Below are 12,462 nucleotides of genomic sequence, written 5' to 3'. Positions count from 1 at the left end.
CTCGGACACGATCTCTGTTAAGCCGGCACTCGCGCTGGGAAAGTCAAACGCTGGTGCTTGCGGCTCTCAGCGGCATAAGATATCCAAAATGATTATCCTAACCCCTTCAACGATGCCAACGCGTCGACGGCAATCGTCTCTGCTTGCCTAATAAGGCGTTCGTTTGCTGATAACGCCAAGGTCCTGGCCCCGTCGCTAACCTCGACCGTGCTCAATTGCTTGAGCACGCTATTATGCTTATTGACAAACTGCTGATTCTACTTTACACACCCTCGCGTCATCAGTTCTGGATCTATGAGTACCTGACTCTTTTATTTTTTATTTTTTTGATCGAAACGCCATGTGGTCAAGCACAAGGAGTGGTTCCAGCATAGCCAGGCTCCAAACAGTCACAGTTCTGTATCAATCGCCGGGCTTGAAGCGATTTGGAGTAAAAGAAAGAATCAAGAACATCAGATAAAGCCTCTTTTGAGGATGTTGGAAGAGAAAAGAAGATTTGAGAACCACCGGCGATCTGGCGCTGCTGGCTTTCTGGACCATGAAATTGACATCGAGAGACCGAAAAAAGCAGTCGTCATCATACAGCATGTCTACAATTTGGTCGCAGCAAGACTTTGATGCCGAAATGCTTTGATCATGTCGAATAAGAGTAGAATCTCACGTGGAGTCGTCCCAAATTGGCAGTTTCCAATATAGGCGAAATGGAGATAGGCCGGCGTTAAGCTAAGGAGAGGTCGTTAAACGACCAAACGACGCCCTGGCATCGTCGATTGGACCCAACATTCGTGAACTAGCCCTGGGACGCGGACTTAGCATTTGAGCACCGAGAGTTTACGATATTGAAGCTATGTAGAATTTACTGTATAATAATACAAAGATGCCGCTTCGCCAAGGTCTCAGGGTCTGTCAATATTATATTCAAGCTGGAGAAGAAAGTTACGAGACACTTTTCAACCTAAGTTGGTTTCGAGGATCAGAATATGGCATCACAATATCCCATCAGCATTACGGGTCTCAGTCCCCGCGACGCAGTCATTGATGCGCTGCATCGCAGCATCCTAGCGATCGATTCTGGGGACGTCGCTTTGTTTCAAACATGCATGTTCAACTCTCCCGAGACGACCTTCAAGATCGTCGGCGGCAGGACTGTCCAGGGTTCGAAGGCTATCGAAGAGCACATGGTGAATACAATCTTGCCGTTGTCCACGCTGCATTCGGTCACAAATATACGCGTCTCTTTTCCAAATTCGAATCCTGAGGAAGCCAAAGAAGCACGTTTGACAGCTAACGCAATTGCGTACCATTATCGTCCAGAAGATGCTTTCAAGCCTGAACACCTGAGCTTCACAACGGGAGGCATGTATGATATCGAGATGTTGAAAGACGAAAGCGATGGCTTATGGAAAGCTAAGACCTGGACATTGAAGCTCAATTGGACAGAAGGGGATCGAGCGGCAATCTTTGGCTAGGCAGTATTTTACTGTATTATGACCAAGAACATTAAGCGCTCTCATATAAGATAAGTAGTTGAGTCGATTCTGAAAAACAGTTATTAGCATTTCAACTTCTCTCTCAAGTTCCATCACTTGATGCTGAAATATTTGCTTCGTCAATTCTACGCTTAGGCTGAATGGCACGAGCACGTCCCTTAAGGAGTCCTGTTTGATGAAGAGGAGAAGCTTGTGAATGTGTATGTCTGTGGAGCACTCATTAGAGATAATATGGAATTACGGCTGCGTGATGGCAAGGGCGCAAACAATTGACTCAAGATTCGCATGAGGATGGGACGTTCGTTCTATGTACTGGTCACGTTAGCTACGCCAAGAAGCTTCCCCCTAGAGCTAATATGTTGACTGACTGGTCAATAGCCTCGATGAACCCCCGTACATCGACTGCCATCAATGTAGTCGAGGCCATAGGAAGGTAGTTGATTTAGATAGCATCGCAGATGACCAAACAAAGGGAACTGCGTATCTGTCCTTTTTCTACCGCCTAAGCAGGTACAAGAACGATCTCGTTTGAGGCGTCTTCCCTGTTGGGAAAGTCGCTTTCGCCAAGTTCAAACTTATGCTCCGGAGTCGTCGGGGCCAGCTTGCCTTCTAGTTTTTGGGACAGAGCGGTGGAATAGTTGATCTTGGTATTGACTATATTGGCAAATGGTCAACGAACGCTGATCTCGTGAAAATGAAGGTACAGCATGTGATCTCATCATAATTGTACGTGCACGAACAGGGAAACATATACCAAAGAATAAATGGTACGTTTGCTTACAAAACGACATCTCAATGGGTTTGTCTATCATCCGATGCGCGCATAAGCTTGGTGGCAGCCTCAGCCTTGTCTGAGGAGCTTTTGGAATCCACCAAGTCCAAGTAAGGCTAGCCATAATATTGGTCAAGCTTTACGCCAAGGCGCTGTGAAGCAGCCTAACATAGTGGGTGAATAAGCCTTAAATGCCTCCGCGGAGGCATTGAGGACTAGCGCTGATGATTACTGGCGCCATATGCTTTTCTGTTCATCCGATCGGCTAGTCGTTCTTACAAATTGCGCGTTTGTCAGCATTTATTTCTAGTTACGATATGCCTCCGCGGAGGTTGTAAAACGAACTCAACTTCGTCGACGACTCGTGCGCGGTGAAGTGAAGACAATCTCGAAAATAGCGCAAGTGAAGTCATTGTATGCGCCATTATCAGGCTTGGTCAATATCTTTTAGAATGATGATGGAAGGCTCGAAGACTACTCGAAAGGTATATATAGGCTAGGAACCCTACTCGTCGCGAAGAACCGTCAGCTAAGACAGACGCAGTCATGCGACTTCTGCTATCGACGCAAGATGAGGTGCGATGGGCAGAAGCCTCACTGCTCACATTGTACCGCATATGAAGTTGAATGTACCTACTCGGCGCCCAGCCGCAAGTCTGTACCCAGAAATCGACGAAACTACTCAAGCTCCGACAATGGGATTGACAACACACAAAACCGTTTGAAAAGGCTAGAAGATCTTGTAAAACAGGTAACTGAGCGTTTACAAGCCGCTGAAAGGGGAAAACAAGCTCGGAATCCCAACCAGCGAGAGTATGTCCCAGAGACTATACCGTCGATGAGCTCTGTCAGGGAATGCGAGAACAGTGCTTCAAAGTCGATGACTCTTCCCCCTCTACAGCAGGTCCTGCCAATTGTGCAAATCTACCTCGACGGGTTTAACTCAGTATTACCACTCTTTCATGCTGAGACTCTGCTGCAGTTAGTCCATGATTGGTATTGTGTTAAGACCGTACAACAAGACCCCGTAGCATGGGCTGCCATAAATGTTGTGCTTGCCCTCGCACAAAGGCACAACACTGGGGCTGATCACGAAGGCCCGTCTTCAGCTACGTATCTTAATAGGGTAGAATCTGTTCTACCAATGGTGGTGTTGGGCGATATTCAGCTCCTCAATGTTCAGGTTTTAGTAGGTATGGTAACACTGCTCCAAAACTCGCAAGATCTTCAGCCTGCGCTCATCCTACTCGCCACAACGATGCGTCTGGCCCATGCAATTGGCTTGCATGATCGTATTTACTCGGCGGACTTGGATACAAATCATGAAAGACAGCGCGCATATGTGTTCTGGCTGGCATATATCCTCGTCAAAGACCTTAGCATGCGCTCAAAACAGCCGTCGATCCAAAATGATGACGATATCAACCTTGACTTACCCTTACCAACAATAATGGACTACCACGAAGATAGGGGTAAGATCAGCATCATCGGCAGCGGTGGGGGTGTTATTTCCACAATGGATGGATCTCTCAAAATGAACTACTTTACGGCTCGCATTCAATTAGCTGCTATTGAAGGTGGTGTATATGATTATATTTTCTCGACACGCGCACGGAAACGCAGTCCAGCAGAGCGTTCCCATGCTTTAAAGAGTGTAGCTGACGCACTTGAGCGATGGAAAGCGTCTATTCCATCTGTATTCAAAACTTCTGCGGGCTTAAAAATGATATCATATCATGTGTTACGCTTTCTTGGAGCCTTGCATTCGACGAGTCTGGCTTGCGCAACTCTTATCAATCAAGCCCACGCTTGGGACGATGAATGGGTCGGAAGCATACGCAGATATAGTAGATTGGGCGTTGGGCTACTTCTACCACCAAAGTGGGAGGCACTGGTGAACGAAGCAAGATATTTGCTGGTCTTGTCTGAGGAAATAGGGACAAAAAATCGCCAGAACTGGTGGTGAGTATCAAACCTTCAATGAAAGCCCGCAAGATAGTCATGGATCTTGTCTATTCTCTTTGTACTCTGCTTTTCCAAGAAACTGACTAATGGCACTCTATAACAGGGCAATGGGGTGTCCGTAAATGTCGGCTATGGTGATTTTGACAGCTAATACCATGCATAACCCGAAACACGACAAACGGACCTTGGATGGCCAACTCGTTGAAGCTGGTCTACGAACAGTGGATAAAATAGCAGAAGAAACCGATGCTGAAAACTTACGCTCATTTCGGGATACTTGCACCGAGTTGCATCAGCACACAATGAGGATGGGTTAAAACAGCAACCGTGGCCGGCAATGTTGCTTATTCTTCGTGTTTTACAAATGCAAAAGCATCGATTTGAAGGAATTAGAATTTCTAAATTAAGTACGCAAGGACAATTTGCAGAAATTTAGATTAATGAAATAAGGAAGGTACTTGAGATGATATCAGAAATTATCAGTCCATCTTCATAATTATGGCATAAACTTCATCCGTACATTTGCGCCGAGAACGTGCACAATGCCGTGATTTAATAAGCAAAAGGCCGCGGAAGGATCTTTCTGCTTACATCTATAGTGAATGATATGTGCAGCATTTTCCTCACGTTCTTGATAAGCCATTGCAAGTAAATGTCTCACAAGAGAGGCTTTAGTAAGCTTTCGTCGTCCGCGGAACCTCCATAAGTTAACATGATCAGACCTACAAACCAGAGAATAATGGAATGGATTTGTCATAGCTTGGTATCGTTGCAGAAGTATATCCGAGAAGGGTATTTCAGCATTAGGTATATAATGAACCCCATATGTTGCCAAAACGAGCAACTTATATTCTCTCTATTAGGACGACAAAACAGAATTTCCAACCCCTCGATCATTCTATATTGCCTATTACCATCCCTCAAATTGTCGATTGCTGCAAATACTCGACGACTGATCGATCTGACGTGTATCGGCTAGAAAAAAAGATGTCTACCTACGACGGACCGTATGAGGGAAATGAAATGTTTCAATCCTTCACAAGGACTTGGCACAGCAAGCCTTATCCATCAATCTCGCCTTCTCGGCCAGAGCTCAGTGCTTCTGGAAAGGTTGTCTTCATTACTGGAGGAGGCACCGGCATTGGCAAAGCCACGGCCATTGCCTTCGCGCAGGCTGGTGCCAAAGCCATTGCCATCTTCGGACGCCGCGTGGAAAAATTGAAGCTGGCTGCAGACGAAATCAGCAAAGCCAATCCCAAAGGCACCACTGCCGTGGTCACTGCGAGTGTTGATATCACCCAAGGTCTGGCTTTGGAAGCCGCCTTTGCCAACGCTGTCAAGTCGGCAGGAGGGACAAAAGTTGATATTTTGGTCAGCAACGCCGGTAGCTTGAAACCGCCGACTCCTCTTACTGCTTACGACGAGAAGGAATTGCGTGAAAGCATCGAGGGTAACCTGATCGGTTCGTTCAATGTCGTCAAGGCAATGGCACCTTTGCTGGCGACCAACGCCAAGATCCTGAACATCAGCTCCGGCATTGCGCATATCAATCCATTACCTGGATTCTGGGCCTATGCAGCCCTCAAACAGGCAATCGCTAAAATGTTCGACTACCTCCAGGCAGAGAACTCGAGCCTCCACGTCTTCAACGTCCAGCCTGGCGTGGTTGTAACGGAAATCAATCAAGTTTCCGGTTTCGGAGGTCAAGATGAAGGTAAGCCCGACTGTCCTTTTTATTTTCGGATCCGCCTGTGTCCATGGATCCATCCGTTTGATCGCTTTGACATGTTGCGATGGCTGATTCGTATACCAGTCGAGCTCCCAGCTCACTTCCACGTTTGGCTTGCGTCTCCCGAAGCCGAATTTCTCAAGGGAAAATTCGTCTGGGTCAACTGGGATGTGGATGAACTAAAGGCGCACGCCAAAGAGATTCAAGACTCAATGCTGTTGAGGATTGTTTTGAATGGCGTGCCGATGTAGGATGGAGCTGGAAAAGGAAACCTGAACTACCGATCACCGCTATCCTGTCGCTAGTCTCATGAGGCCAACGTAGCAAAAACTCATGTAAACGATGCGCCACTTATGAATTCGCCAATCTCTTCTTGAAGCTTGGCCCGTCAATGTTTCACCTTCACCAAGTCCTCTGCCCTAGATCCTCATGCCGAATTCATGATGCCAACAGTAAGATCCTTCACTCTTAGACGCGTGTGTGTAGGGCATCTATCCTGCAAAGCACCACAAGATCTGGAAGGTCTCTATTCAGTCTGGAATAGCAGCCGTTTGGTCCTGCGGAAGACATGATAGCGGTTTAAAAACTCCAGGACTGCTTTCAAACTTCTTCAAACTACCAATATCATTGTCACGCAACGAATTTGGACAACAATACGATGGAGGCGGGCCACGCAAATATCTTTGGCTTGTACTGGAGAGAATACATAGTCCAATATGCAAGTTCATTCGTGAGTAGTCAGTGCGATATTTGAGCGGCGAAGGAGATGCCTCGAGTTGCTGACACATACGCGAAGCCGTCGGGAGCATCTACTCGGAGAAGTTCAAGCAAATGGTAAACATTTAAACCGATGAAAGGCAGACTAGAAAAAAATCCATTTGGCTGTCCAGTTAAATCGATCGAATAGTCATGGTTCCAGGTATCTTCCAAGTGGATTTCTGTACGGACATTTCTCACCCACCCTCATGATGGTGGTCATCATGATCTTGATTCCGTGTTTGATGTGTTGAGAGTTTCGAAATATACCGAAGGAGATGAGAGGGAGGCGCAAGCGATGGGTTGATAGCATCAGCACTAATCTGATGAACTTCTTTCTTCCAATAAAACGAAATAAAAAAAATAAATAAAAATAAAAATTAAAACTCTGTTGGTTGAAGTCTACAACCAAAAGTGTTTAGGGGTTTCGGTAACATCCCAGAAACGTCTACGCAACAAACTCCGAACTCTTCGTTGACCCAAAAAAAAAGCCATGCATGCGTTTCTAAACTGCGAAGGCGCTTCAGAAATGTTCGTATTGCATTCGCCATTTTCCGTTCCTACGATTCTGTGTTGAAATTGTGCTGAACTTCGTGACCCTGCTCGAGCGGCTTGACAATGGAAAATCCCGCGTCATTTGGTGACTTCCGAGAAAGAGTATTAACCCTCGCATATTCTACGCCTTGCGACGGAGACACTCGTCGTCCTGCGTCCGTCGATAATCAGCAACCTGCTGTGGAACGAGGCTGAAGATCTCTCGTCATTCGGGTAATGCCCTGAAAAGTGCGTCTCGCTGTGATGGATGACTAGACCGTGCACCCGGAGGATTTGCCCTCCTTTTACACCGCTCATTTGGATTTTTTTTTGAGAAGGGCTGAAAAAAAGTCATCTGAATCAATGAGCTATCTTTGGTCTCATGACTCCATAGAAACATCCACGCCATTTTCAGCTCCTCCCCATAGCCCCTCCAGCTTGAATTCTTCGGCCCACTCTTTCACAATCTTGACATGATCCACTCCGTCCATATTCATATCCACATCTTCGGTCACGACTTGTCGTACAGGCGGATCAGCCCACCCTTGGATCCTACCATCTCTCCAGTCCGTGATGACACACTGTGCAGCGCTATGTAGGTTTGGTATGCCTCCCCTACCCAGCCTACCTCGCTTCCTGGCAACCTGGACGAGGAAGTCTGTCGTAATGTCACCTCCAGTTGACATGAGCGGTGGAAGATCATAGACGTTGAGAAGTTTGTCCATCATCTCCTGCGAGGCTGACATTCGCTTCAGAAGCAGTGTCACCGCCGGTACAGGATCTTCAATATCCTTTGGTGGCACGGCATTAAGAAGAATCAGGCGTGCATGTTCTTCTGACTTCGTCATCTTATTCCCAGTTGCGGTTGGGAAGACAATTCCTGGAGAATCAAGGAGCTTCAGCTTGTTGTCAAGCTTGACTTCCCTCAAACTTGTGGTCACGCCTGCTTCTGCTCCTACCGGGGCAGCGGCTCCTTTGCCCATTCGTGACGTAAGGGCGTTGATGACGGACGACTTGCCGACATTCGGGTAGCCAATGATGCCGACCGATATGGATCGCTTGAGCGATTTGGACTGAGCGTAGGTTTTGAGAGCCTTGAACAAAGCTTCCGAGGTGCCTTTCACACTTAGTTGCTTGTGGTCAAAAGTCCGTGCATTTGGAGCGGGCATCGACGCTCGAAGTGGCAGAGTAGGAAAATATTTTCGCAGATGCGTGAGCCAACCTTTGAGAACATTTGGCGGCACCAAATCAATCTTGTTCAGGATAAGAATCAAACGTTTGTTGCCACCATCTGCAGCCAAAATCTGCCGCTCTACCTCCCTTGAGCGTGTTCCTTCCGGATCTCTCGCATCCAAGACGTACAGTATGACGTCGGCCGACTCGATGACTTGCTTGAAGATTCTGTCAAAGGCTTTTCTCGATGAGTCGCCCTTGGCAGCTGACGTCGTCGTGTATGTTACTTCGTCTTCGAAGCCGCCGAAATCGTCCTCATCGTCTTCGTCCATGGCGTCTAGGGATGCCCCAGCTTGATCATATTCGACAGCTCTTGCTTTTGCAGATGCCAGCAACGCAGCCATTGGATTCTTGCTGTCGTCCACCATGTCCATGTCTCCCTCGTCGTCACTGGCGCTTTCGCCGTCATACAGCTCCTCAGCATCTTCCCCATCCACGTCAAGGTCCTCACCATCGACATCTGCATCGACAGGATCGCCATTCGTCTTGAGAGCCTTTAGCTCCTCTCTCTTTCTTCGCGCTTCCTCTTCCTTCAACCTCTTCTTCTCCTCAATTTCTTGTAAAAGCTTTTCTTTGTAGGGGAAAAGATTGGGAATACCAGGGTCCTTCTTCAACCTCGTTCGCCATGTGGGATCTTTCTTAGCAAGTTTGCGATTCTTGCGGTGTTTCGCAGCGCTTGCTTTCTCGATCTTGTGCCTTAGTCGCACGGGCTGGCGCTTAGATTTTGGCTCTAAAATGAGTCAGTACAGTCCAAACAGCCAGGAGCAAAGTTCTGCACATACTGCCGACCTTCATTGCGGATGTTGTGCAGCGTTGTCTTCACTTCTCCATCACCATCAATAATTTTCGTGAGAACTTTCTTGCCAAGATTTCACTGGACCCTGATAGTTCTTTTGCACTAATCTGGTTTTGGTTGTTGGCGGATGCGATACCGAATTCAGTAATCCAGCAGTGCAGCGTAACCTTTTTGTCATCCATTGCCAAAATTTCCTCAATTTGCCGTCACGACAATAACAAGGGAAAAGAATCCTTTGACTCTGTCATTCACTGAATTTTGCTACGCAGTCGCTCAAGGTTTCAAGTTCATCCAATCATGCCTCACTCAGAGGAGAGTCTAGCCTTCACTGCGCCTCCGGAGGTGCATTCTTTTGAGGGGCTGGTAGGTGTACCGCGTATGGCTGATTTAACCAGCACTCATTCTAACAGCTTTCTGTACAGCTTTTTGACATGGACGGAACAATAATAGATTCAACTGCCGCAAGTATGATTTCCCCCGTAGCCACCGCGATATTTTGTCGTGGCGATAGCTAATGCGGAGTTTTTTTTTTCGGATTCGCAGTCGTTAAGCATTGGGAAGAGTAAGCCGTATCTCAAGATTGTTCCCGCTTTGCCCGAAAGTCTCCAGTCAGCTGACAAGAGCACTTGTATTTCTCAAAACCAAGAAACTAACGTGAGACAAGAATTGGTAGAGAGATTGGCGTAGATCCTGCTGTCATTTTGGCCACGAGTCATGGCCGACGTTCCATTGACGTTCTACGGGAATACGATTCATCAAAGGCAAACATGGAATGTAAGCACGCACCCATCGGGTGTAAGTACCAGTACCAGGTACACACCTACCATTCCCCCCCTAGTTCCACGTGCTTATAAGCGTCTCCTAGACGTCTCACAGATGGAAGGTCAGATTCCCGTAAAGTATGGTCAGGATGCCGTAGAGATTCCTGGTTCACGAGCGCTCTTGGATGACCTGCAAAAAGCCGGCGCAAAATGGACAATTGTCACGAGTGGTACCCGTCCACTTGTCACCGGGTGGTTAGACATCATGAAGCTTGCACATCCTGAGAATCTCGTCACCGCAGAGGATGTCAAGAATGGGAAGCCAGACCCCGAAGGATATCTTCTTGGATATCGGAGGCTGGGCCTGCCAGTCGAGGGAAAGCCCACGGCAAACACTGTGGTATTTGAAGATGCGCCGGCAGGAGTACGCGCTGGCAAGGCCGCCGGGTTCAAAGTGGTGGGATTAGCTACGACTCACGCCGTCCAGCAGCTGAGAGACGCTGGAGCGGATTGGATCGTGCGAGACATGACAAGCGTCAGTCTAAAAAGCGTCGACAAGAAGACTGGCCAGGTGAGTCTAGAGATCTTCGACGCGTTGGTGTGAGTTGGTAGGAGAATTATTCGGCGCACGGGGTGCGATGTGGTACCTAGCTAGGAAAGGAACAGACGAACAATAGACACTGGGGGTTGTGTTTGCATCACGCGGGAGGTGTAGTCTAGCACTCTTGGGGTTTCTAGAAGCGTTGCATCGCGTTGAGGGCCGCTGGAGAAATATCCTGATGTAGACTCGTTTAGATTAACCAATTCATTGTTTCATGCCCGCGCGATTATCGTTACGCTCCCGGTAGCGCAGGCGACAATGTCCAAATCGTGTTGGCAAGATAGGGCCAGACGTGAAGTCAAAAGAAAAAAACGGTTAGTGGAAGGTAATTTGCTAGGTAGACGCTTGGGCCGAGCTGGCAGTTACGTGAAGTGGCACCAAGCCAGGCTCGTCCATCTCCAGCACCCTGTGATCCAAGGCTGCTTCCGAGTCGTGGACAGAAATGATCAGCATTCGCCCAGTCGCGCCGAAATGAGCGACATGGTGGAGAGATAGCCGGCATTGCGAAGTGAGCGGAGATGGTCCGCTGACTGCTGTGCAAGTGCTGGAGGCGAACAAGCGAGCAAGCAACGAGCAACAGAGGCACCAAAATCTAAGTTTGGAAGCGCGTTCGAAGGCGTTGAGCATGGTTGGCGAACGGGATGGGTTTCTGAGGAGTCATTGGCGCGTATTTCTGGACGACGGGTGCATCCACCTTTCCGACGACAGAGGGGCGAATGGCAGCACGCAACGACGACATTCAGAATCACAGGAGAGACGGTTCTTGGCAGGTACACCCAAAAGCGCTACTCGCACGCCATCTCCCAGAGCACCCATGTACAAGGTGCCGGAGTTGCGCTGTGGAGAAACGCCAGCGACGGGCGATGCAGTGCGATTCGATCGTGGTTTCTCGGGCACCCTGCCGAGCAGAAATCGCAAATTGCAAATGCATTCGTTTTGATGGCGAAATGCGTCGATCTTCAGGCGCATCCCGCGCGGTGGAAAGGGGTCCGGGCGTCACGTTCCGGGGACGGCGGATGTGGGCAAGGAGAGCTCGGATGAAGAATGAGGCCTTCCAGCAAAGTCTTGTCGTGCAGACCAAGCCGACTCACAAACACGCTGCCGACTCAGCAAGCGTGCTCCGTACAATGCCTGAAACGACGGTGGGGGCTAGCACGTCTGCAAGGCACGAGTTTCTGGGCTGGAGAGAAGGGGGGCGGGGATAAGCCGTGAGCGTGCAGGTGAGTTGCGCTGGGCGAGGGTGACGAAAGACTTTTGCAGGTGAACGTCCCCTGCATAGAGCAAGCACGACTTGGGACTAGTCGTCTTCGCCCGAACCTCGACAGCAAAAAGGATCGCCCTGCAAATTTAAAGGAAAAAAAAAGCAAGGCCCTGGGGCCAAGGGACGGCCGCTGTGCGGGCGCTGTGCGGAACGCGAGGGAGGTGGACGTGCCGCTGGCGTCGTGTCGTGTCGTTTCGTTCCGTTTCGTTTCGATTTGGGCTGCCCTGTGGGCGTGCACGACAGCGCAGAACGTGATCGGCTTTGACGTGCCTCTGCAGATTCCTGAGAGGACGAGGCGGTGCACCAGCGCCGTCGTGCACCGCTACGCAATCGCCATCCTCCGCCCGGCCGCGACGGCCAAACAGCGTGCTCCGCTTGGCTGCGTTGTGTCGTGCGCCGTCCTTACGCGCTGGGGCGACGGCCCCTGGAGCCCTTCGGCGCACAGTCGCGACGTTCCACGCCGAGCCAGCAGCACAACAGCCGCAAGGGCGGCGATGACGGCACACCACCATCAGCGTCAAACCCTATCCGCCCGTCGGCCGCGCGCCCACTAGCTGGCAGCCT

The 12,462-nt window shown here is 49.2% G+C and overlaps 4 protein-coding genes across 4 annotated transcripts; 3 read left to right on the top strand and 1 right to left on the bottom strand.

Annotated features, from left to right (window-relative positions):
• Positions 1-110: 110 nt before the first annotated feature.
• On the top strand, positions 111-1,469 carry PV09_02509 (uncharacterized protein; the record flags this gene model as incomplete). The annotated part of the gene is made up of 1 exon (XM_016355562.1): positions 111-1,469. Exon 1 carries the CDS (start codon positions 981-983, stop codon positions 1,467-1,469), a length of 489 nt encoding a protein of 162 aa, XP_016216698.1. The 5' UTR covers positions 111-980.
• Positions 1,470-2,589: 1,120 nt separating this feature from the next.
• Positions 2,590-4,701, top strand: PV09_02508 (uncharacterized protein). The gene is made up of 3 exons (XM_016355561.1): positions 2,590-2,747; positions 2,807-4,224; positions 4,331-4,701. The coding sequence occupies exons 1-3, from the start codon at positions 2,679-2,681 to the stop codon at positions 4,347-4,349; spliced, it is 1,506 nt and encodes a 501-aa protein (XP_016216697.1). The 5' UTR covers positions 2,590-2,678; the 3' UTR covers positions 4,350-4,701.
• A 2,315-nt stretch (positions 4,702-7,016) lies between these two features.
• PV09_02507 (uncharacterized protein) lies at positions 7,017-9,404 on the bottom strand. The gene is made up of 2 exons (XM_016355560.1): positions 9,262-9,404; positions 7,017-9,209 (listed from the first exon to the last, which is right to left on the bottom strand). Exons 1-2 carry the CDS (start codon positions 9,272-9,274, stop codon positions 7,627-7,629), a joined length of 1,596 nt encoding a protein of 531 aa, XP_016216696.1. The 5' UTR covers positions 9,275-9,404; the 3' UTR covers positions 7,017-7,626.
• A 50-nt stretch (positions 9,405-9,454) lies between these two features.
• PV09_02506 (uncharacterized protein) lies at positions 9,455-10,858 on the top strand. Its single transcript, XM_016355559.1, has 5 exons — positions 9,455-9,638; positions 9,698-9,740; positions 9,819-9,837; positions 9,940-10,049; positions 10,141-10,858. Exons 1-5 carry the CDS (start codon positions 9,573-9,575, stop codon positions 10,638-10,640), a joined length of 738 nt encoding a protein of 245 aa, XP_016216695.1. The 5' UTR covers positions 9,455-9,572; the 3' UTR covers positions 10,641-10,858.
• Positions 10,859-12,462: the final 1,604 nt, after the last annotated feature.

This window comes from Verruconis gallopava (assembly GCF_000836295.1).
Source record: "Verruconis gallopava strain CBS 43764 unplaced genomic scaffold supercont1.6, whole genome shotgun sequence".
In the NCBI taxonomy this organism is placed as follows: domain Eukaryota; kingdom Fungi; phylum Ascomycota; class Dothideomycetes; order Venturiales; family Sympoventuriaceae; genus Verruconis; species Verruconis gallopava.
Note: the sequence above shows the minus strand (reverse complement) of the source record. Positions and strands in the feature narration are given on the sequence as shown.

Bases quoted from the DNA above. Each gene is read 5' to 3' on its own strand.
- PV09_02506 (XM_016355559.1), top strand. From the start codon at position 9,573: ATGCCTCACTCAGAGGAGAGTCTAGCCTTCACTGCGCCTCCGGAGGTG. The intron at 9,639-9,697 runs GTAGGTGTACCG...CTTTCTGTACAG, and splicing joins TGCATTCTTTTGAGGGGCTG to CTTTTTGACATGGACGGAAC. The intron at 10,050-10,140 runs GTAAGCACGCAC...AGCGTCTCCTAG, and splicing joins ATCAAAGGCAAACATGGAAT to ACGTCTCACAGATGGAAGGT.
- PV09_02508 (XM_016355561.1), top strand. From the start codon at position 2,679: ATGCGCCATTATCAGGCTTGGTCAATATCTTTTAGAATGATGATGGAA. The intron at 2,748-2,806 runs GTATATATAGGC...AGACAGACGCAG, and splicing joins GCTCGAAGACTACTCGAAAG to TCATGCGACTTCTGCTATCG.